Source organism: Hyla sarda, chromosome 3, assembly GCF_029499605.1.
Source record: "Hyla sarda isolate aHylSar1 chromosome 3, aHylSar1.hap1, whole genome shotgun sequence".
NCBI lineage: Eukaryota > Metazoa > Chordata > Amphibia > Anura > Hylidae > Hyla > Hyla sarda.
The window spans coordinates 163,394,403-163,417,527 of record NC_079191.1 but is presented as its reverse complement, the minus strand read 5'-3'; the positions used below and the strand labels follow the sequence as shown (position 1 = coordinate 163,417,527).

The following is a 23,125-nucleotide window of genomic DNA, read 5'->3' as shown; positions in this document are numbered from 1 at the left end:
GCTATTGGAGGAAATTAACCAAGAACAACATATTCATATGCCACTCTTAAAGTGGTACCTTGCCGCTAGACATGTTATCCCCTAGTCATCTGGTGCACGTAGCGAACTTCGCTCCATGCCAGGTTACTGGCAATCACAGCTGCCACACTCCCTCCATTTATGTCTAAAGGAGGAGACTGCAGTGCTGGTCTGGGACCCCCCACGATCAAACATGTTATCCCCTATCCACCCGGGAGCACTGCTGAGCACTAAGGGGTTAATGGGACTCGCCACTGTTACCGGGGGACTTATTTGCAACCATTGGTGTCTGCGGAGTCTGTGCTGCAGTGGATACTTGGACAGAATTCATGGAGCCGGATGCAGCCACTGGGTTTCGCAATACAGCTGCGCCCAGGGATCTTCCTGTTTTCGTCCCCGTGGCAAGGGGCTCCAGTAAAATGGCTGCCGTCTTCATCATTAGCAGGGCCTAGGATCAGAAGTGACTCAGCGGTGCTTCCTCTTCTTCCGAAGGTAGTATCCAAAGGTAGTACTCCTAGTCCTAGGTTAGGCAGGGGCAAATAATAGTCCAAGTCCAGGTTAAGGTTAAGGTTAACGGTAGCTTTTACTGAGGTAGACAGATGGTACAGTCTATACAGTTTGGCCAGGATCATAGAGAAGTGACCAGTAACACAGGGGACCTCACAGCTTGACTTAAGAGACTATAGGTGCAGGCCATGCTGACTACAATTAACTTGACTTGACTTAAGATGATGACAGCAGATAAAGATGACTTGACTTACTGACTTGTGGCTGCAATTTAGGTTGAGGCCTCCAGATGTGCTGGACACTGACCCTGAGACGTCTGGACTGGACTTAACCTCAGCAGAAAGTGAAACACAAGAGAGAGATTGTAGTACCTCCCCCTCTTATAAAGGGGAGCTGAGCAAGGAGCCCATAGGCCAACTGCGGGTCACCTGGTGCTCTCTTTGTAACAAGCATATGACTTAAACATGTGACAAACATTATCATGTGACTAACAATCATGTAACCCACTTCAAAGGTCCTTTGCACTTAATATGCAACCTATTCACATTATGGGGGAACACTGCAGAAGAGCCCCGAGGACCTACAGGGACTCAACCTGACAGGACTGTGGGAACATATCCCATACTGGGACATCACAAAACCATACTGCAGCCCCCACCCACCCTCCATGTGGCACAGATCCAGCAAAAAGTGCTAATTTTTATGCAACTCTTCTTAGATTTGGGCCATTGTCTCAGTATTCCTTCTGCTGTGTTATAAAATTAATTATTTCAAATGTTATCTTCAGCTTGGAGAAAGTTGGTTCACCCATGAGAACTGCACCCAGCGCTGCACATGCAATAAGAATAATAACATCACTTGTGAGGACTGGCAGTGCGGAGACCGAGAAAAATGCCAGCGGGAGGATGGCGTGCTGGGATGTCAATCCTCAGGTTTGTATTTTATTGACAGCCTAATGAAATGTTAGAAGTATTCATGTAGTCTATATAAGCTATTGATGGAACAGTTTTTATCATTAAGAATTATATAATATTATTTTAATTATAGACTGAACAAAGAACAGTCAACTAAGGCCAAGTAACATGTATTTTCTTGGTTTTATCAAACATATAGCATTTCTACCTGTGTTTAACATAAATATGTATTTAGAAGCATTGAGAGTGATTGTCAGGCATAGTGCTGTCTCTGCAAAAAGAAAGGGGACACTATCAGTGTTATACAGGGCTTTAGAGCTCTTAGGCTATGTTATAGATGTGTTTGAGGCTAATTTAATTGCCGGTATTTATTCAGAGAACAAAAATGAACAAAATTGTTTTGAAAAGTTTGGCAAGCCGACTGAGTTGAACTTTTAAAAAGTTTGCTCAACTCTAGTCATGCATGTGCAGATATACTTATAAATAATTGGATACCAATAGCACATCCATGATTGCCATGCTGATGCTGTTCCACAGATACACTAAGCTTTAGCTATATATAAAAGCTCTGTATACAGCAGAACAGATCAGTAGACAAAGTAATGCAGTAGGTACCCACTGTGAAGAAGATGTGTATGTTTACAATATGTATATTTTTCTACAGGTGTTGCAGCTTGCCATATCTTTGGAGATCCTCACTTCTACACATTTGATAAAGTGATACACAGTTTTATGGGCACATGTACCTACATTCTAGTAGATGTGTGTAATAAGAGAAGCATTATTCCATTTACCATCAAAGGAAAAACAGAGGATCGTGGACAAAGGGCAGCAACATACCTGAAAGAGATTTACATCGATATTTATGATTTACGTATCACCTTCCAGAAAGACAGGCGAACTCTTGTAAGATTATCATCTATTTATTAAAACTCTATAGTATTTATCTATCTATCAGTCTGTCTGTCTGTCTGTCTGTCTATCAGTCTCTCTATCTATTTATAGCTATCTATGTAGCTATCACCTATCTATCTATCTATCTATCTATCTATCTATCTATCAATCATCTATCTCTATAAATCTGTCTTTCCACATATCTAACTTCTCTGCAGCCAGTTTCCTCCTCACTATTGATAAGACCTTGTTGAAAAGAGCTCTAAAAGCATTTTGTTAACAACAGGTGGATAACACCCGCATCCAAACACCATGGTCTGAATATTTGAAAGGAATTACAATTGAAAATGTCGGTCTTTACACTGTGGTGACTACAGACTTTGGAATGATTGTTAAGTTTGATGGAAATCACCATCTAGAGGTTGTCCTCCCTGAGGCATACTTTGGCAAGGTCAGTTCTAGTGTTTTTTGGCAATGGGATAATCACAATATAGAAATGTATAGTTATAAATCCAGATAAATGGATCAATATGGCCATATTTACAGCTTGTGCTGCCCTAGGCACTCGGACTGAATATATACCATTAAGAGGATTCCACAAGTATGACATTTCTAAGTAATTGATTTTCCCTTGGTTTTATTTACAGGTGTGTGGTATGTGCGGTAACTTCAATGCTCAGGGCAATGATGATTTACTTATGCCAAACGGCCTTCTAGCTGCAAATGTTACACAATTTGGTAACAGCTGGAAATCAGAAGAAGACAGTGACAAAAAGTAACTACCAGAATTTATATTATTATCAATATGATTTATTGGTTGTTTATTGTTAGTACATTTTTACACCAAACATTTAGGAAAGTTTAACTAACTGGCTGATTCAGAATGGATCAGAATGTAAAATGAAACTTTCCAGTTTCCTCAATTTACAGATAACATGAGCTTTAGTATTTTAGCCTTTCAGCTACCCTTGAACTACATTTTAAATGGGATTTCTTGTCTTGGGAAAAGATTGGCGAAGCAATTTCTTGTGTTCTGAATGTCTTAGAGGTTTCAAAAGAATGGGTAGGATTCAGCAGCTGAGTTAGAATCAATATGACAATCTTCTCATTGCTATACCATCGGTCTATTGTTGTGGGGACAACACTGTGGGATCACTACACTGACCGTAGTGTTTTTCTATGCCTGTATGCTACAATATTTTCTGATTCATCTCCATTTTCAGAATAATTACAAGCCATAGCTCAGCATTATGTACTTTCAGTATTATGTGTAATGGTTTTTAATAAAAGAAAACAGTAAATGAATGAAATATCTGTTTTGTTTCTCTTGCAGTTGCATGGATGATTCACGAGATGATCTAACTCCAACTTGTACAGCCACTGAATTGCCAAGTGTTCAGACCCAGTGTGATGTTCTCCTGACAGACACATTTAAAGCATGCCATAATCTAGTCCGTCCAGAGCTGTTTATCCAGACCTGTGTATATGACATGTGCAGATACAATGGCATGGTGTCTACCTTATGTGCTGTAGTCCAAGCCTATGTTGATGCATGTAGGACTCAGGGAGTGAACATTGAATGGAGGACTGCATCTTTCTGCCGTAAGTTTTAAGTTTTTATCTCTATGCGAAAGAAAAGGATTGGTCACTACAACTGTCATTAATAGATAGATAGGTAGACTTAAACTCTATGTATATGATCAGATAAAAGGATTGGTTACTACAACTGTTACAGATAAATGATAGATGTATAGATAGATATCCAAACAAATTGCATAGCAGCACTACATGCAAAGGTGTATCGGTGCCAGTGGTTCGAACCCGATCACGGTCCACTTCACATGGGAAACAGCTACGCAGCACTCCAAAAACTGATGAAAAACTGTGACTTTAGTTCAACCCATGTCCAGCAGCAACGTTTCAATTCATCAATAGAATCATTCTCAAGCAGAGAATGATTCAATTGATGAATTGAAACGTCGCTGCTGGGCATGGATTGAAGAAAGTCACAGTTTTTCACCAGTTTTTGGAGTGCTGCGTAGCTGTTTCCTAGATAGATAGATAGATAGATAGATAGTATTTACCTCTATGTATATGATGAGAGAAAAGGATTGGTTACTACAACTGTTACAGGTAGATGATAGATAGATAGATAGATAGATAGATAGATAGATAGATAGTATTTAACGCTTTGTATTCTATAAGAAAAACTCTTACAGATAGATGGATAGATAGATCTGCATCTGTTATTGAACAGTTGTTTAGTGCACTGTAGTATGTGAGTACATTTTGCAGATATGTTGAAAAACACAATACAGTTTGAAATGTATCATATTACATGACAATGCCAGTTTTGTTGCATTGACAAACTTTTCTCAACTACCTTTCTACAGATTTTGCAAATAGAAATCAATAATGTCAACTTTAAGATGATATTTATCTCAGTAATTCTCTTTTGCAGCCTTGGCATGCCCAGCAAACAGTCACTATACCGACTGTGCATCTTTGTGTCCACCTACCTGCACCAACATCTATGCTCCAGATCTCTGCAACAAGCCAACAACATGTTTGGAAGGCTGTGTCTGTAATGACGGCTATGTTCTCAGCGGTGGCCAATGTGTTTCACTTCAATCTTGCGGCTGCAGGGATTCCAATGATAACTACTACAATGTATGTATATACTGTATACATATGTAAACCAGTGCAATGTAATGATAAGTTTGGATTTTAAAGGTCACAGGAGATACTTTCCTAAACTTCCTTAACATCACTAAACCCTTTCACAAATAGCCACCATGCCTCATTGCTTTGCCATGTTGTTCTGAAGCCCTCCTGACCCGCTGGGTAAGTCTAACAACCTCTTTCTTACGAACCTAGTAGTCTTCCTCGTTCCCATTCCCTTCTGTCCCTTTGGAACCCCTTCCTGTCTCTTCTTCCTCCTTCTTTCTGTCCTCATCTCCTCTTCTTCCCATATGTTGCTTACACCAACCACATTGTTGTTGATTGTACCTACCCTGATCACATAGAAGCTTGGACCATGTACCTTGAGTTGACTAGTTGATGTTTGAATTGTCATGTCTTTAACTATTCACTTTAATGTATTAAACATCCTGTCTTGTTACTGAATACCTGAATTTATATAGTGATGGTACGCATCATATGTGTGTACCCTATCGACAACCGCGTTTCCTACGATGCCTGTTTATTGATGGTGTTTTTGTAATTTACTTGAACTTTGTACTTTTAATAAAACGTTAATGTAAAAAAAAAAAAAAAAAACATCACTAAACCCCAAAAACTTCCCATTGTCATCCAGCCATCTGTGTTTTACTCTCGTGGCATCTTTCTGCAATGTTCATGGATGTGCCATGGTAGTTTTCTAGTAGTGTAGTAACTATAATTGCATCGAAGCAGACCTGTCATCAGGAAAATTGGGGTATTAATACGCCCATAGCTACACAGAGCTAGTCATTAGTGTTGCTCACGAATATTCGCAATACGAATTTTATTCGCGAATATCGCATATTCGCAAATTCGCAAATATTCGCGAATATAGCACTATATATTCGTAATTACGAATATTCGTTTTTTTTTGTTTTTTTCACAGTACACATCCCAGTGATCACCCCTCTCTGCTTCCAGCTTGTGTGGTGTAAAGAAGGCTCTACTACTACTGTGTGAGACTGGCGTGCGAATTTTCGCATATGCTAATATTCACATATGCTAATTTTCGCATATGCAAATTTTCATTTATGCTAATTTTCGCATATGCGAAAATAAAACGTGAATATTACGAATATGCGAATTTAAGGAATATATGACGAATATTCGTCCATATATTCGCGAAATATCGCGAATTCGAATATGGCCTATGCCGCTCAACACTAGATTCTAGATGTACCTCTTTTTTACCTCCATACTCCATACCCGAGATAAAGGCCTTTTTGTTGTTATGCAAATGAGGCTCAAGTGTCCAGTGGGTTTTCCCAGCATGGCGAGAGCCCATGTAAGTCCAACCCGTTTCCTCTTTATCGTCACTCTATGGCCCGCTTGCATTTGCCTACCCAGTTGACTGACAGCCACAATATATAAGGCCTTTGTGCATAAAAACAAAAAAAAAAAAGGCTTGTTTTTCGACAAAAGAATGGACTATGGACATGAAAAAGTTTTGACCAGAATCCTGACAAGAAGCCCCATCTAGCCATGTGCTTATTTGCACCCAAATTTTCCCGTTGACAAGTTCACTTATTAAAGAATTGTTATCCTCATACAGAGAATAGATAGAGATGACACTTAAAGGGGTATTCAACTTCTATTAAAAAATATTTATCCTTCCAGTTCTTATTAGCTGCTGAATAACAGTTGATGTAGATTGCCACTACTTATCACTCTCCCTGTTAGTCCCTCTCTTTAAACCTACCCCTAGGCGGGGTTTACGCCCTGATAAGGGCAGCCCCGCTCCACAATGTAGTCTGCACTGAACCTATATACCGTAAGATAAGACATATAGGGGAAGAGGCTCACTGGGTACCCTGTGTATTTAATTGGACAGGGAAGGATGACCCTGGATCAATATGTATTTACATTTGTTTAAATGGGTGAGATTTGCCACAATAAACTGTATAAGATAGGGGTACTTATTGTATTCTTATATGATATCACAGATCAGACTAGGTTCATTAATGTGGCAATGTTGATAACAAAATCATATCTCCATATAAAATAGGCATAGATGTCTTCATGCAAAGTGTACACAGATAGCCTTGAATCCATATATGTAATGCCAACTACATATAGCACAGTTATCGCATCAAGCACTATTTTTGTAGACTAACATGGATTCTGGTGCATAACAAAAGACCACTGCTAGATAAAATTATTTGACTTGAAAAACTTTACATCTGTCACGCATTCAATATAGGGTATGACAATGGCTATATAGAGATTAGAGTCAGATGTAAACAAGACCTATACTTATCAATCACAGTGACTGGTTAGAGATGTCACAGATATGATTTTGTTATCAACATGGCCACATTAATGAACCTAGTCTGATCTGTGATATCATATAAGGATACAACAAGTACCCCTATCTTATACAGTTTATTGTGGCAAATCTCGCCCATTTAAACAAATATATATATTGAGCCAGGGTCATCCTTCCCTGTCCAATTAGATACTCAGGGTACCCCAGTGAGACAGTAAGACTCTTCCCCTATTTGTCTTATCTTAGGGTATATAGGTTCAGTGCAGACTAGGTTCCGGAGCGGGCTGCCCTTATCAGGGCGAAAACTGAGCCTAGGGGCATCCCTGCAGGTCCTTCCCCCCCCTCCCTCTCTCCTTACCCCCCCTCCCTCTCTCCTTACCTATACCCCTATCTTTAGTGAGGAGATTTGTGATTAGCTTGACTCCCACGGCTTCTTCATGGATGGTAGGGATATATAATTATTTAATAACTTTTTACCTATGATCTATATTGAGTGACCAGGACCCTCATTGGGCCCTTATTGTAACAACATATTATTTTTCTAATTGTTTTTGATGGTTTTGAGGAGTTGTCTTCTCTTTTATGATATGATATAATTAAAAGTTAAGTCTTAGTGTTTTTTTTGGTTATTCTCACTTCTGAATGCTAAAAGAATTGTGTTTCAGTGGGCATAATGCATTGGTGACCTTACTTTTAACTGAACAAAAATGAATCTGCAAATGTCATTTCTACTATATGTAACTTATCTTGCTTTTTCCTAGGTTGATGAGAGCTGGATTACTCGTGGCTGTACACAGAAATGCCAGTGCACAAAGGGCAATGAAATCAAATGCAAACCATTCAGCTGTCCACATGGAATCTGCAGTGTGAACAAGAATGGCCATTACAACTGTAAACCTCTAGGTAAGACAGAGTGGTGAATAGTAAAGGAGATGCATAGTATTGTACAGATATACAACGGCTATTAAAGGGGTTTTCCAGTCTTAAAAAACGCTGCATCTTTTTTTTTGCATAAAACAGTGCCAGTCCTGTCCAAAAAAAGAAGCAGCATTTTTCTAAGACTGGACAACCCCCTTTTTTTTTTATATAATTGTTTATTTAGGAGAATTTTTCCATTCATAACAAACAAAAAAAAGGGAAATAAAGTAAATATAGAAGGATGTACAGACAACCCCTTTAAATAGAGGAAGTAGGCTGACCTGAGCTGCTGTATCCTTTCCCTTGGCCATATAGCAGATTGTTTACTGCCTTTATGATACATACACTGCTAGTTCTGAAGTTTATTATAACCACTATGGGGGAAATTTATCAATGTTGGACTCCAGGAAACTTTTTTTAAATCCCAATATTTTGCACAATCCTTAAAATTTTTGCTCAAGACACAGAAAAAGTATATAGGGCACAATTTTGCTTATATAAACATTGAAAATGTGTAACCCAAACAGAGACCATTGATAACTTCCTCTCAATATGTTTTCCAGAGTCCTGCATATTTCTTACAGTACATGTATTAAGAATTTGCATCTACTTTGCCAAGATATTAATGGTGTATTATCATTTCTTAATCTTTTCTCTGTTTACTTCTATTGTAGGTTACACCAAGTGCACTGTCGCAGGTGATCCCCATTACAAGACTTTTGATGGGCTTTCCCATCACTTCCAGGGCAAACAGACGTACATGATAGCAACAACATCCTCCGCCCTACCCGACTTCATGGAGCCATTTAAGATCATAGGCAAAAATGAACCCATGTATCCCTTCAGCAAGTTCAGTTTGCTGAAGGAGCTACAAATTGAAGTCTACAACCACATTATATTATTCAAACAAAACAAGATATTAGTGGTAAGTTTTGGAAGAATACACATACTGTAGATACATACCATAGATAGATTGCTGTAGTCAGTATCATTATTTATGCACAATATGACAACTAGAATTTGTACAGACAGGGCTACATGGAGGTATGTTAGATATTTGCCACTTATATGTGCAAAGTCATAGAATGTTGCAGAATCTTGTTATACCTTTTTTATTGGACTGACAGTATTTTGTAGATACAATATGTAGAGAAAAAACTTGCAGTACAAAACTCACTGTTACGCCTAGCGCTCCGGGTCCCCGCTCCTCCCCGGAGCGCTCACGGCGTCTCTCTCCCCGCAGCGCCCCGGTCGGTCCCGCTGACCGGGAGCGCTGCACTGTCATGGCCGTCGGGGATGCGATTCGCACAGCGGGACGCGCCCGCTCGCGAATCGCATCCCAGGTCACTTACCCGTCCCGGTCCCCTGCTGTCATGTGCTGGCGCGCGCGGCTCCGCTCTCTAGGGCGCGCGCGCGCCAGCTCTCTGAGACTTAAAGGGCCAGTGCACCAATGATTGGTGCCTGGCCCAATTAGCTTAATTGGCTCCCACCTGCTCCCAGACTATATCTGATCACTGCCCCTGCACTCCCCTGCCGGATCTTGTTGCCTTGTGCCAGTGAAAGCGTTTAGTGTGTCCAAAGCCTGTGTACCTGAACTTCTGCTATCCATCCTGACTACGAACCTTGCCGCCTGCCCCCGACCTTCTGCTACGTCTGACCTTGCCTCTGCCTAGTCCTTCTGTCCCACGCCTTCTCAGCAGTCAGCGAGGTTGAGCCGTTGCTAGTGGATACGACCTGGTTGCTACTGCCGCAGCAAGACCATCCCGCTTCGCGGCGGGCTCTGGTGAAAACCAGTAGCCTCTTAGAACCGGTCCACTAGCACGGTCCACGCCAATCCCTCGCTGACACAGCGGATCCACAACCCGTAGGCCGGATCTACTGTCACGATTCGGCTTCCGGGTTGTGGATCCGCTGTGTCAGCGAGGGATTGGCGTGGACTGTGCTAGTGGACCGGTTCTAAGAGGCTACTGGTTTTCACCAGAGCCCGCCGCGAAGCGGGATGGTCTTGCTGCGGCAGTAGCAACCAGGTCGTATCCACTAGCAACGGTTCAACCTCGCTGACTGCTGAGAAGGCGTGGGACAGAAGGACTAGGCAGAGGCAAGGTCAGACGTAGCAGAAGGTCGGGGGCAGGCGGCAAGGTTCGTAGTCAGGATGGATAGCAGAAGTTCAGGTACACAGGCTTTGGACACACTAAACGCTTTCACTGGCACAAGGCAACAAGATCCGGCAGGGGAGTGCAGGGGCAGTGATCAGATATAGTCTGGGAGCAGGTGGGAGCCAATTAAGCTAATTGGGCCAGGCACCAATCATTGGTGCACTGGCCCTTTAAGTCTCAGAGAGCTGGCGCGCGCGCGCCCTAGAGAGCGGAGCCGCGCGCGCCAGCACATGACAGCAGGGGACCGGGACGGGTAAGTGACCTGGGATGCGATTCGCGAACGGGCGCGTCCCGCTGTGCGAATCGCATCCCCGACGGCCATGACAGTCAGCGGGACCGACCGGGGCGCTGCGGGGAGAGAGACGCCGTGAGCGCTCCGGGGAGGAGCGGGGACCCGGAGCGCTAGGCGTAACACTCACCATTTAGTTGCCAACAAAGTGTAGTTTTATTCAGAAACACACATTAGTACGGTGGATCGTGGGAGAAGAAAGAGGAAAGTGACTCACTTGAGCTCGTGCAGTGACGGTGCCGCTTTGCTGGTAAAACCACTTGGTCACGCCTGAAGGAGTGACTTTGCAGTTTTACCCTCGAACGGCACCGTCTTTGCACAAGCTCAAGTGAGTTCGCTTTCCTCTTTCTGCACAAGCTCAAGTGAGTTCTCTTTTCTATTTCATCTCCCACGATCCACTGTACTGATGTGTGTTTCTGAATAAAACTACACTTTGTTGGCAACTGAAGGGTGAGTTCTGTGCTGCAAGTTTTTTCTCTTCATATTGTATTTGCACCCATGTCTCAAGTGGAATGCACCTCCTATTGGCATACAGTACAAAGTCCCTGACAGTATATTGATGCATAACAGTCGTATCTCCAGTGCCGAGCACTTGATCCTCTAACAGTTATTAGTATTTTGTCGAGACAAGCTTTCAGGACCCCTCTCTTTTTGAAGTCAAATGCTTTCTGAGTTTAAAAGCAGAAAAAATACACGTTACATCTCACAAATATCCACTTATAGGTGCTTATTTATGGCATTATTTTGATTTATCCATAAATGACTGATTTGTTTTATTTTTTTTTTTATTTGGCTTCCAGTTGGATGGTGTGAGAACAGTACCTCCTGTACACCCACATGAAGGAATAAGGATTTTTCAGAGACCGACAAGAATTTACCTGGAGACTGACTTTGGTCTTGCTATCAACTTTGATGGCCAAGAAAATGCAGGTAAGCGCTAGTATGGTGATGATGAGCGGAACTATTAAATTTACAATTCTCATTCTCTTGTGTCTGTAATAATGATATTTTCAAATTATCTATTATTTAACCCGTGGTGTTTTGATTTATAACAGAAATCACTGTGCCGAGTACATATAGAGAAATGCTTCAAGGACTGTGTGGCAATTTTGATGGAAGACCCTCCAATGATTTTAGGAATCCAGCAGGAACACTTGTCATTGATGTAAACACATTCGGTGAAAGTTGGAATATCAAATCACTTAAGTCAGGCTTAAGATCCAGGTAAACCATAAACATAAGGATTTCTTATGCACCTGAAAGGTGTAACAATTTGTGTACCTAACTTACTGTCATGTCTAGATTCTATTAGTCTAGTATAAAGAGTTTGAATAATTTACTTTGTGCTAAAAAATCAATGCTGGATACACACCTCACGGGTTAACTAGTGTGGGTCTGAGTTTGTAGAGCCATAGCTATAGCATCATTATGGTGTAGGTATTATTTTAATTTTCCAAAATGTTATATATACAATATTAGATGTAACTTTCTTAATCACATTTCACATTGATAAATTACTATTATTATTTTTTTTCAGACGTGACACAGCATTGCAAAATGAAGTAGAAGATGAAGATGTAATATTAAATACGGGCGACAATTTTGCCTGCTCTGCTTCTGGCCTTGAATTTGTGAACAGCTCTTCATTCTGTGGAGTTATGAGAGACGTCAATGGACCATTTAAAAGCTGCATCCCATACATATCTCCAGAAGACTTTATTGTGTAAGTAATCCCTATATTACTTAAGAAAATAATATCCAACAAGCAAAAATTATTGAATTACTCGCACCTCAGCTGATATTGTATTGTCTACTGCAGCCATGTATAACATAAATCTTTACTAGGGTAAGTAAACAACCCAAATTGTTTAAAGAGGATTTGCCGGAATCAGCTGTCAGATGATTTTTACGTTCTTGGCTGATTTAGATCCATACTAGTGTTGAGCGGCATAGGCCATATTCGAATTCGCGAATATTCGCGAATATATGGACGAATATTCGTCATATATTCGCGCATATTCGCATATTCGTTATATTCTCGTTTATTTCCGCATATGCGAATATTCACGTATGCGAAAATTAACAAATGTGGAAATTAGCATATGCAAAATTAACGTGTGCGAAAATTCGCATATGCGAAACTTAGCATATGCGAATTTTCGCACGCCAGTCTCACACAGTAGTATTACAGCCTTCGTATCACCACACAAGCTGGAAGCAGAGAGGGGTGATCACTGTGATGCGTACTGTGAAGAAAAAAAAAATTAAAAAAAAAAAACGAAGATTCGTAATTACGAATATATAGCGCTATATTCGTGAAATTCGCAAATTCGCGAATATGCGATATTCGCGAATAATAGTCGAATTGCGAATATTCGCGAGCAACACTAATCCATACAAGGAAATAATTCTACCACTGTACAAATCACTAGTCAGACCACACATGGAATACTGTGTACAGTACTGGGCACCAGTGTACAAGAAAGATATAGAGGAGCTGGAGAGGGTTCAAAGACGGGCAACCAGAGTAAGACGGGGAATGGGAGGACTACAGTACCCGGAAAGATTATCAGTATTAGGATTATTTAGTTTAGAAAAAAGAAGGCTTAGGGGAAACCTAATAACCATGTATAAATATATCAGAGGGCCGTACAGACATCTCTCCCATGATCTATTTATACCCAGGACTGTATCTATAACAAGGGGGCATCCTCTACGTCTTGAGGAAAAAGGGTTTCTACACCAGCACAGACGGGGGTTCTTTACTATAAGAGCATTGAAACTATGGAACTATCTGGAACTATCTTAATGTAATAACATTACAGGTTATGGATATTACATTTATAGGGACAGAATGTTGATCCTGATTGCCAGAGACGGGAAGAAAGATTATTATGATTTCGATAGACGGGAAGAAATATTGCCCCCTAATATGGGATGCTTGGCTTTAGCCTCATAAGGGTTTTTTGCCTTCCTCTGGATCAACACAGCAGGGACAAAGAACTTAATGGACTCTCGTCTCTTTTTAACCTTATGGAATATGTAACTCATGGTCTTTTCCTAGTGTTACACTTCAGGAGTGGTGTTAAGTGGTATTACAGATAACTTACAATGTGGTCTCAGCACTGAGCATTGAGAGTTCAGGAGTGGCTTTTGTGCCTTGCAATGATACAGACAAAATAAACTTAGGTAATAATGAATAGAAAGTACTCATTATGCACAAGTAATAGTTACCAGCTGAGTTCCTAGCATCTGTATTAATGCAAGGTGCATGCACGACTCCTGAAGTCTGTGGGTAACTAGGCTCTGAGCGATCTGTCACCTCATTGAATGCTATTTATGTGAAACTTTATACTTACCTACCTACAGCAAATTGATGGTTATGTTGGATCAAGACTATGGACACTGCACTTAACAAATTTATAGTAAATAAACGTATTCAGTGAATAGAAATTGTCTGGTCTGGGTTGATACAGTTCTTTTCTATATTGTGATTGTTTTGCTATAGTACACTGCACTGGGTTACATATTGGTGCTTACCTGGTTCCTTTTTTTTCTAAAGGGACTGTATATTTGACACATGTGCTGAGTTCCAAAGTAAAGAATTACTTTGCATTAACCTTGAACAATATGCACTTGCCTGTCAGCAAAATGAATCTATAGTTGATGGATGGAGAGAAAGAACTGCTTGTGGTGAGTAAATTGATGTTAAAACGTTTTATTTTTCTAGTACAACTCATTATTTATCAGTTGTGTATTCTGTCCTTCTAATGAATTGAAAAAAATATTAATTTAATATTTTAAAGGGGTTATCCAACAAAAAATATTTGTTTGATAAATATGGCTGGGCTGCTTGCTAAAAGAAAAAAAACTGTACATACCTCACTCCCCCACAGCTTAAATTTTTGGGGTGCCCATTCTGTGCTGCGCTCCTCTTCTGGCAGTTGGGGTTGACATGAGACATTTCAACTCCAATCACTAGTCACAGTGGTGTCCTGCCTTAGCCAGTGATTGATTGAGTAGCAATGTTTCGTGCTTACCCCAACACTAGGAAGGGGAGGTGGAGACCAGGGAAGAGAAGTATACTGGGCGCCATGATAATGGAGTCTTCATGAGAGAATAGGAGGTAAGAACAGTTTTTCTTTTCTCTTTGCACAGGCATTCTGGGCATATTTTGATAAAAAACAAAACAAAAAAACATTATGACAGACAACACTTTTAATAATCCAAGAACTGACATGTTCATATTAAAATTTTGCCAACAGCAATGTCTTGTGGTAGCAACAGTCTCTACACAAACCGCATGAGCGCCTGTCCAGCTTCCTGCAACAACCTGGCATCTGAGTCTGAGTGTGAGGCGCCTGTCTGTGAAGGATGTCAATGTAAAGCTGGCTATGTTCTTAGTGGTTATGACTGTGTACCATATAAAGATTGTGGATGCACCTTCCTCAATAAGTACTACAAGGTAACACCATTTATCTAATAAAACATGCAACTTATAGTACTTCTTTTCTTGTATTTCTATATAAATGTGGACCATATGATGTACAAACATTTTTATGTGTATTTGCATTTAGGATATAACTCCACCTATGATTAAGGGGTTGTCTGGGCTTTTGTCAAATTTGGCCAAGAGCAAAGCATGGGAGGGTAAATGTAAAAAAATATTTACACCTCTGCCTGTGGTTTTGCACTATAGCCATTATAGTCCTGTACATATACTCTGCACAGAAAGGTTGAGGCCAAGGATTGGCTGCAGCAGTCCTGTGCAGAGTGTACATGATGTCATTAGGGCATTTCTATTGAGGACTACTGAATAGCTTGCCATTGGACTTTTATGGTGGAGGTTTATGTTTCTTTTTTTTTGTTTGTTTGTTTTTCAATTTACTGTACCATACAGTGTCCCTAGGTTTATTGATAACAGCCAAGACAACCCCTCTAATGTCAAAGAAAGCAGCAGGAAATTGGTTCCATAGTTCTGTATGGCTTCAAATGATGTTGATAATGGCTTAATGATCACTCGGTCCTAAAAATCTGTTTAATACAGCTAAATAGGCCAATTTTTTACTGAACAATATCTCAAATGTCTGCAACAAATCTGCAAAGTATGAGCAGATGCTAAAATGACAACACTGGCCTTGATTTATCAATCAGCCTGAAACCCTAATTGTCTGTTTTTTTTTCCCACAGCAACCAATCACAGCTCAACTTTCACTTTACAAGAACTCATTAAGATTGGAAAGCTGAGCTGTGATTGGTTGCTGTGGGAAAAACCAGACAATTTGGGTTTCTGGCTGATTATTAAATCTCCTCCACTATGTGGTAAAGGGGTAATCCTGGAAATAAAGTTATCAGACACTTATCCCCTATCCACAGGATAGGGGATAAATATCCGATCACAGCTCTGCGGCTGGTGATTGGGTCAGCGGGCCATCAATTGCCAAAACCAGGAAGGTGGGGGTTGGAGCACACCTAGGACGGATAAGAGGGACAGGCCCCATACAGGATATTGCTGGAACCCTCAGCGGTCAGACCCCCTGTAATCAGACACTTTTCCCCTATCCTGTAGATTGGGGATAAATGTCTAAGGTCAGTTCCACAGAGTACCCCTTTAAGATTTTTGACAGCTATAGAGGGAAGATAGTCATTTGTCATCCTGATCTGATTTCTGTCACAACCTTTATCATAAGTTAAGATAGGACCTCAACCATACACATTATGATGAAACAACCTTCTGCAGACAATTTTCTTTGATCTGTTCTTTGCAGAAATCTTCAATTTATATAGTTTTGCTTCACATTTTGGCACACCATAAAAGCAATGTTATACTATACTACACTTTAAAAATAAAAATATAAAAGAGTGTAACTTTGATATCTGCTCTGTTTCCAGAAAGGAGAATCCTTTATCACAGATGACTGCTTGCAGAATTGTACTTGTACAGACACCTCAGCTATGATTTGTGAGAGCATGCAATGTAAGCCAGGAGAGGAATGTACAACATCCAGTCAGATCCGTGGATGTTATATCCGTAAGTAGATTTTTTTTTTTATAGTTAGTTTGAATTTTAACAAAACAACCTGTCATTAATAGTATCCAACTAGAACAAGCGTTTAATATTTTAATGTTTTTTTTAAATATTTTAGCAAGCCCTTGTCTAGAGAATCCTTGTGAAAATGGTGGTACGTGTGTGGAGAATCCAGGAGCAGGAAATTCCACCAGTAGTTTTACCTGTCAGTGCCCATCCACCCACACTGGAGTGTTATGTGAAGATGACAAAGAAGGTATGTGCTTACATAATAAATACATATATACGAAGCTATGGGGACATTTTAGTATTTAGTCATTGTAAACATAAGTCTACACAAAATGTAGTTAACTCAAATTCATTAGAAAAATATTATTTGAAAACATTATTTCTCTAGGAAAAATATACAGTGCTGCAGTCCAAATTCGGGACTGTGTGCGTAGCCTATTACATATGGGTGACATCTGTGTACTGACTCTAGGTGGATGCATTGAATAGATAATACAAGCATCCTATATCACACAGTATTATACTACAGTGACCCCCCCAACCTACGATGGCCCTGAAATACGATCATTTCAACATACAATGGCCTCATCAACAGCATCAACATACGATGCTTTTGTATGTTGGGGCCATCGCATAAACGGCTATCCGGCTGCGCAGACTGCTTCAGCTGCCACCGGATAGCCATTTACGGTGCCCCGTGTGGTCCGCTGATGATCACTTACCTGTCCTCGGGGCTCCGGCGCGTCCTTTTCGGGATCCCCTCCATCGCCAGCACTTTCCATCATCGTCATCACGTCGCTGCACACGCCGTCCCGTCCTCCAATAGGAGCAGCGTGCGTAGCGACGAGATGGCGGCAACGGAGAGCAAAGATGCCGGGGAAGCTGAGGCCTTGCCGGAGCGACGGGGACACCCCGGGGACGCGGCGATAGCAATGGAGGGCGTCATCCAGGGCAGCGGTGACAGGCGGTGACGGCCCGGAGCGGCGGGGACACGTGAGTAAAACTTCCTATACCCGTGGTCTTTAAACTGCGTACCTCCAAATGTTGCAAAACTACAACTCCCAGCATGCCCGGACAGCCTACGGCTGGGTGTTGTAGTTTTGCAACATCTAGAGGTCCGCAGGTTGTAGACCACTGTCCTATACTTTACATTGCACGGATCCCTCAACATACGATGGTTTCAACAAACGATGGTCCATTCGGAACGGATTACCATCATTTGTTGAGGGACCACTGTACTTCTATTGCAATAGCCCATGTTTTTTATGGTTCAAATGCTATGTCCTAGAAAGTACATACACAATAATGGATACACAAGGATTTTTTTAGTTTTGTTATTTGTCTCTTAGTACAAGAAACCTTTTAATACATAAATCAGGAATCTGTACATTTAAGCTTTAAAAAACATAAAACTTTAGAATATGCACTTGTTACCATCTGTTCTTTTTTCTAGAAAACTCACAAATTATCTACATAGTGATTGGTGTCGTTGTGGGAGTGTCACTCATCAGCATTGCATTTATGACTGCTGCATATTTCTACTTCAAATCCAGGTAAGGGACCAGAATGAGATATAAAAAAATAATAATGATAATAAACTTTATTTACACAAATATTGTTATTTGAAAATGTTCATTAAACTGTTTATTAAAATTGTCAACAATATCCTATTTAAATCTTAAAATTATGCACCACCCACCCTCCTCAATGGTATCCTGTTCTGCCTACCCTGTTCTAGCTCTGGTACTACCCATCTTTACAAGTACCAGATCAGCCAACCTGCAGGACTGTGCTTCTTTCTATCAGGATGATCTAGAATGATCAATGTGGGGAACCCTCAATCTCTTAATTTCTGCATCTACATAAATCAGTGTTTCCCAAGCAGTGTGCCTCCAGCTGTTGCAAAACTACAATTCCCAGCATGCATGAACAACCAAATTCTGTCCAGGCATGCTGGGTATTGTAGTTTTACAACATCTGGATGCACACTGGTTGGGTAACACTGACAAACAAAGTAAAACTTGTTCTGCAAAAGTATATTTGACTTCTAGTATAAATATTGTTTCTCCACTGCTAATATGTCTGCTTCTATGTGCCCATTTTCCTAATACATTTTGTTGATCAACTCCACCTTATAGGCAATGTAAGTTTCTAATGGGCCAAAAGCAAGGAACTCTTAAATAAAAGGAAAAGCATTGGAAGATATCCACTTAAAGGGGTACTCTGGCGCTTAGACATCTTATCCCCTATCCAAAGCATAGGGGATAAGTTGCCTGATCATGGGGGTCCCGCAGATGGGAAACCACGTGATCTTCCATGCCGCACCCCATTTAAAATCAGTCCCTGGAGCGTGTTCGCTCCGGGTCTGATTACTGGGCCGGAGCCCCCCTCAATGCAAGCCTATGGGCGGGGCCGTGACAGCTGTCACAATTCTCTGGCCCCGTGATCGACAGTAATCAGACCCGGAGCGAACACGCTCCGGGGACTGATTATAAGTGGGGTGCGGCGTGCAAGATAACGGGAGTCCCCAGCGGCAGGACCCCCGCGATCAGGCATCTTATCCTCTATCCTTTGGATAGGGGATAAGATGTCTAAGCGTCGGAGTACCCCTTTAAGACTAGAACATTACAGCATATTTTTTCTTTTTAATAATTCTATTGTGCCATAGATCAGTATAGAAAAGCACATAACCATTATAGTATAGAAAACGGCAACTCATTTTCTAAAAATAACCCATAGTATATATGCTATTTTAAGTACCAGTTGTACTGATATTGCCATGTTCAACCGTGTTAGCCCCTATTTGTTTTGTATAGAAATATGAACGGTGGCAAATGTAGTAATTGATTCTACTTATTCATTTATTTTATAGAAAAAGCAAGAAGAGGTTTTTGGATAACACAGATTCCTTTGACAATGGGGGTGACAGCATATCAGTGATATCAGTGAACATGGCTTATGGCGAACCACAAACACAAGATAATTTTGCATATGATGACAACTATATTGACAATAGAGTCCGTGAAAGTCATGCCCAGGACAATGTGAATGTAAGTGTGGACAAGGAAGATCCCTGGGGGAAAGTTAATCGAGGATTTGAAGAAGACGCTGGTATAAATGCACATTCATTTGATGAAGTGGCCATATTCTAAATCAGTACAGGTCTAAGCTATTACCAGCTTTGTAATTATAATGTATTGTATGTAAACATGTAACTTTGTGAAATAAATATGAAAATAAAAAAAAACTAAGCATATCTATAAATGTGAGTCTTGTATGAATTAAATAATGCACACCTATACTTCAGGTTATTCTTGAATTACCTTGTGCTTGGATATTAGGGGAAGTATACACAGCAATTCTATGATGTATATTCTATATCCGAATTGCTAACTTTATAATACAGTTTAGTAATCGTCTCTCTCTATACACTGCAAGGAAGAGACATATCACTCAAGCTGGCTGGCCGGGGAGCAGGACCCACCCTGAGGCATAGTTACTCAGGTCCCAGCAACATTTTTAAATTGTTATAAGCCCAAGGGTCTCAGAGTAATTCTTAGTATGTCGGGATCTCAATGCCTACAATGGGCAGCCTGAAACTGATGACAGGTTCCCTTTTATTCTAGAACAGGCATAGACAACCTTCGGCACTGCAGATGTTTTGGACTACATCTCCCATGATGCTTTTGTAGCATTTTGGCTGTAAGAGCATCATGGGAGATGTAGTCCAAAACATCTGCATAGCTGAAGGTTGTCTATGCCTATTCTAGGACTTCATAATATACTGTTTGTTAAAAAAAATAATACCCCCCTGCATTCCAATGGAGGCCACAGCTGTCACGCCCCCTCCCATAGGCTTGCATTGAGAGGGCAGAGCGTGACATCACACGGGGCGGAGCTGTGACGTCACAATACTCCGGCCCCATGATCGCCAGTCATCAGACCCGGAGCGAACATGCTCTGGGGGGCTGATGGTAACGGGGTGCCAGCAGTAGGACCCCTGCAATCAGGCATCTTATCCCCTATCCTTTGGATAGGGGATAAGATGTCTTTGCGCCGGAGTACCCCTTTAAATAGTACATTTATACTTAAGGTCCACCCACCATATAATCTGTGCAATGTAATGGACACCAATCAAATTGCACAAACAAGCTTTCTGACAAACAACCATGTCAAATATGTGACACAACTGCAGCCTGTTCATACCTGGCACAAGTGTCCGATACTTTCTGCAGACTGTCAAGTATGGATGTAAGCACCATTACAATATTTGCATGCAGTGACGCTCAGTACAGTGGGCTCCATAAAAAAGGAAGGTAGAAGGGTTCTAAACATATTGAAAAGTTTCTTATTCTAGTATAAGGTGGATATTTGAAAAGCTTTATCCTGGACAACCCCTTTGCCAGAAGGTCTATCGCTTTGCATTTCACTTGCCTGCAGTATAATTTTTGGCTATATTCATAGATTGCTGCAGTGCTAACATATATAAGTGACTGAATGAAATATGTATAGTATTGCATTACAGTACATTTTTAAATGCCTTTGAATATATCTTTATCTAAATTAATCTACATAAGGATTTTACATAAGAATATAATTGGTTCACATTTCACCAGGAAAACACAAATTTCATTTATTTTTACACCTTTTAACACTATAATGTTCACATTACAGTTACAAATGTTTCTTCAGATTCTTTGTCAAGACTTGGTGCAGTGCAATAATGGGGGTTACTGTCAGCAACAATGTCACATTCCTCTACAAAGGTTTTTTGGATAGCATAGTCCGTTCTGTTCTGTGGAGGCCACTCTGGATCTTTCTGCAGTTTCCTTTGTAACTTTCTGTATTGGCTCTTTGATTTGTAATTGAATATTCTCTTTATCCAGAGCCAGAGTTTTCTGTTTTCAATAAACCATGTCTGGGAAAATAGAAAAAGCATAAGTCTTGTGTGTGGAAGAACTCAAAAATTAAATAAAACTAGCATTATCTATCCATGAAAGGTCCCATTCACATCCATTTGTGGGGTACATATTCTGAGAATCTAATTCCTACAAAAACAAATATACAGGTACACTGCAGTATACATCAACATACCTCCCTATCCCAACATAGGCCTTTAGCGTATTTCGAGAATGTAATAATAATTGGGTCCAAAAGGGGCCATATGTGTATCATTCTAGCATTACAGTGACAAACATGGATATTTTTTTTTTTTTTAAACTAGGGGGGGTAAATGCACCTGCGATAATAACTGGGAAAAATTTAGTAACACTTGCTATAGGAAAGATGCAGCTGGCAATATTTGAATGATACAATTCCCTGTTCTTTTGCATTGCAGATGGATAGGTACAGTTACTTGTAAACAATTGACCCTTAGAATGTAGCTCAGCAAAGCAAGTACCGTATACAATATAATAGATATACCCCTGTGGTATCACTAATCCCTTTAAACTTAACCCTAAAGCAAACGGTAACTGGATCATGGTGTAGCTCAGAGATGGCATTCAATATCCATTTGTCTCGATGGTAAAGTTTCTCCCAATGATGGGTGTTTTGTCACTACCCTCCAACTCACTCTAACATATAGGACAAGTAAAGGGAACACCTCAGATAGTAATCCTAGCTGGAACACTCTTCAACCCAAAGCTGGTCTTGGGTCTTAGCAGGAGTTGTAGGTATCCCAGGCTTTCCTCTGGAAAACTCCCTCACCACTTCGGAAAGAGCTAACTTGCAGCCCTTGACAGAGTGGCTGCATTACACATCTTATAACAAGGAGAGTTTAAAGGAAAACTGTCAGCCTGTTCACCCACACTAAACCCAATACACTGGGTTATAGTGTGAGTGAACAGGAGTCCAATGAGGGGTCACTTATTTAAATATGTTCAGTAGGTCTTGAGATATGTCCTACAGAATATCCTCTGCTAAATTCAGTGAATCGTGCACAGGGGGTGGGGCTCTGCCCACTCAATTTACATATTCATTGTGACTCCGCATCCTAGTGAAGTGGAGTCACAGACAAGGAATATGTAAATCGAGTGGGCAGAACCTTTCCCCTTTATATCCTAGTGAAGTGGAGTCACAGACAATGAATATGTAAATTGAGTGGGCAGAGCCCCACCCTCTGTGTGCGATTCACTGAATTTAGCAGAGAATCTTCTGGGGGACATATCTCAGGACCTACTGCACATATTTAATTGACCCCTCGTTGGACTCCTGTTCACCCACACTCTACCCCAGTGTATTATGTTCAGTGTGGGTGAACAGGCTGACAGTTTTCCTTTAAACTGGCTCAACTTCCTTTTCTTCTCAGCAGAGAGGCTGGCTCAGAGCAAGCTTTTCCCTTCCATCTGAATGGTTCTTGGCTTTGTGTATGTATGCACATTAACCCTTTTGCACCCATCCACA

General features: G+C 40.7%; 2 protein-coding genes across 3 annotated transcripts in view; one reads left to right on the top strand and one right to left on the bottom strand.

The window, feature by feature from the left end:
- LOC130361000 (uncharacterized) overlaps positions 1-20,433 on the top strand; it is a 166,995-nt gene extending 146,562 nt beyond the window's left edge. The window contains exons 95-111 of the mRNA XM_056563557.1: positions 1,313-1,457; positions 2,104-2,345; positions 2,620-2,784; positions 2,981-3,108; positions 3,667-3,935; positions 4,795-5,003; positions 8,082-8,223; positions 8,913-9,163; positions 11,484-11,613; positions 11,739-11,907; positions 12,221-12,406; positions 14,246-14,376; positions 14,949-15,148; positions 16,576-16,714; positions 16,830-16,967; positions 18,174-18,273; positions 19,593-20,433. Coding sequence (XP_056419532.1) covers positions 1,313-1,457; positions 2,104-2,345; positions 2,620-2,784; positions 2,981-3,108; positions 3,667-3,935; positions 4,795-5,003; positions 8,082-8,223; positions 8,913-9,163; positions 11,484-11,613; positions 11,739-11,907; positions 12,221-12,406; positions 14,246-14,376; positions 14,949-15,148; positions 16,576-16,714; positions 16,830-16,967; positions 18,174-18,273; positions 19,593-19,872 — 3,024 coding nt within the window. The 3' untranslated portion in view covers positions 19,873-20,433. The remainder of the gene's footprint in view (positions 1-1,312; positions 1,458-2,103; positions 2,346-2,619; positions 2,785-2,980; positions 3,109-3,666; positions 3,936-4,794; positions 5,004-8,081; positions 8,224-8,912; positions 9,164-11,483; positions 11,614-11,738; positions 11,908-12,220; positions 12,407-14,245; positions 14,377-14,948; positions 15,149-16,575; positions 16,715-16,829; positions 16,968-18,173; positions 18,274-19,592) is intronic.
- A 6-nt stretch (positions 20,434-20,439) lies between these two features.
- LOC130361843 (probable cation-transporting ATPase 13A5) overlaps positions 20,440-23,125 on the bottom strand; it is a 179,940-nt gene continuing 177,254 nt past the window's right edge. For both annotated transcript variants that reach the window (XM_056565410.1, XM_056565411.1), the window contains exon 30: positions 20,440-21,638. In XM_056565410.1, coding sequence (XP_056421385.1) covers positions 21,384-21,638 — 255 coding nt within the window. In that variant the 3' untranslated portion in view covers positions 20,440-21,383. The remainder of the gene's footprint in view (positions 21,639-23,125) is intronic.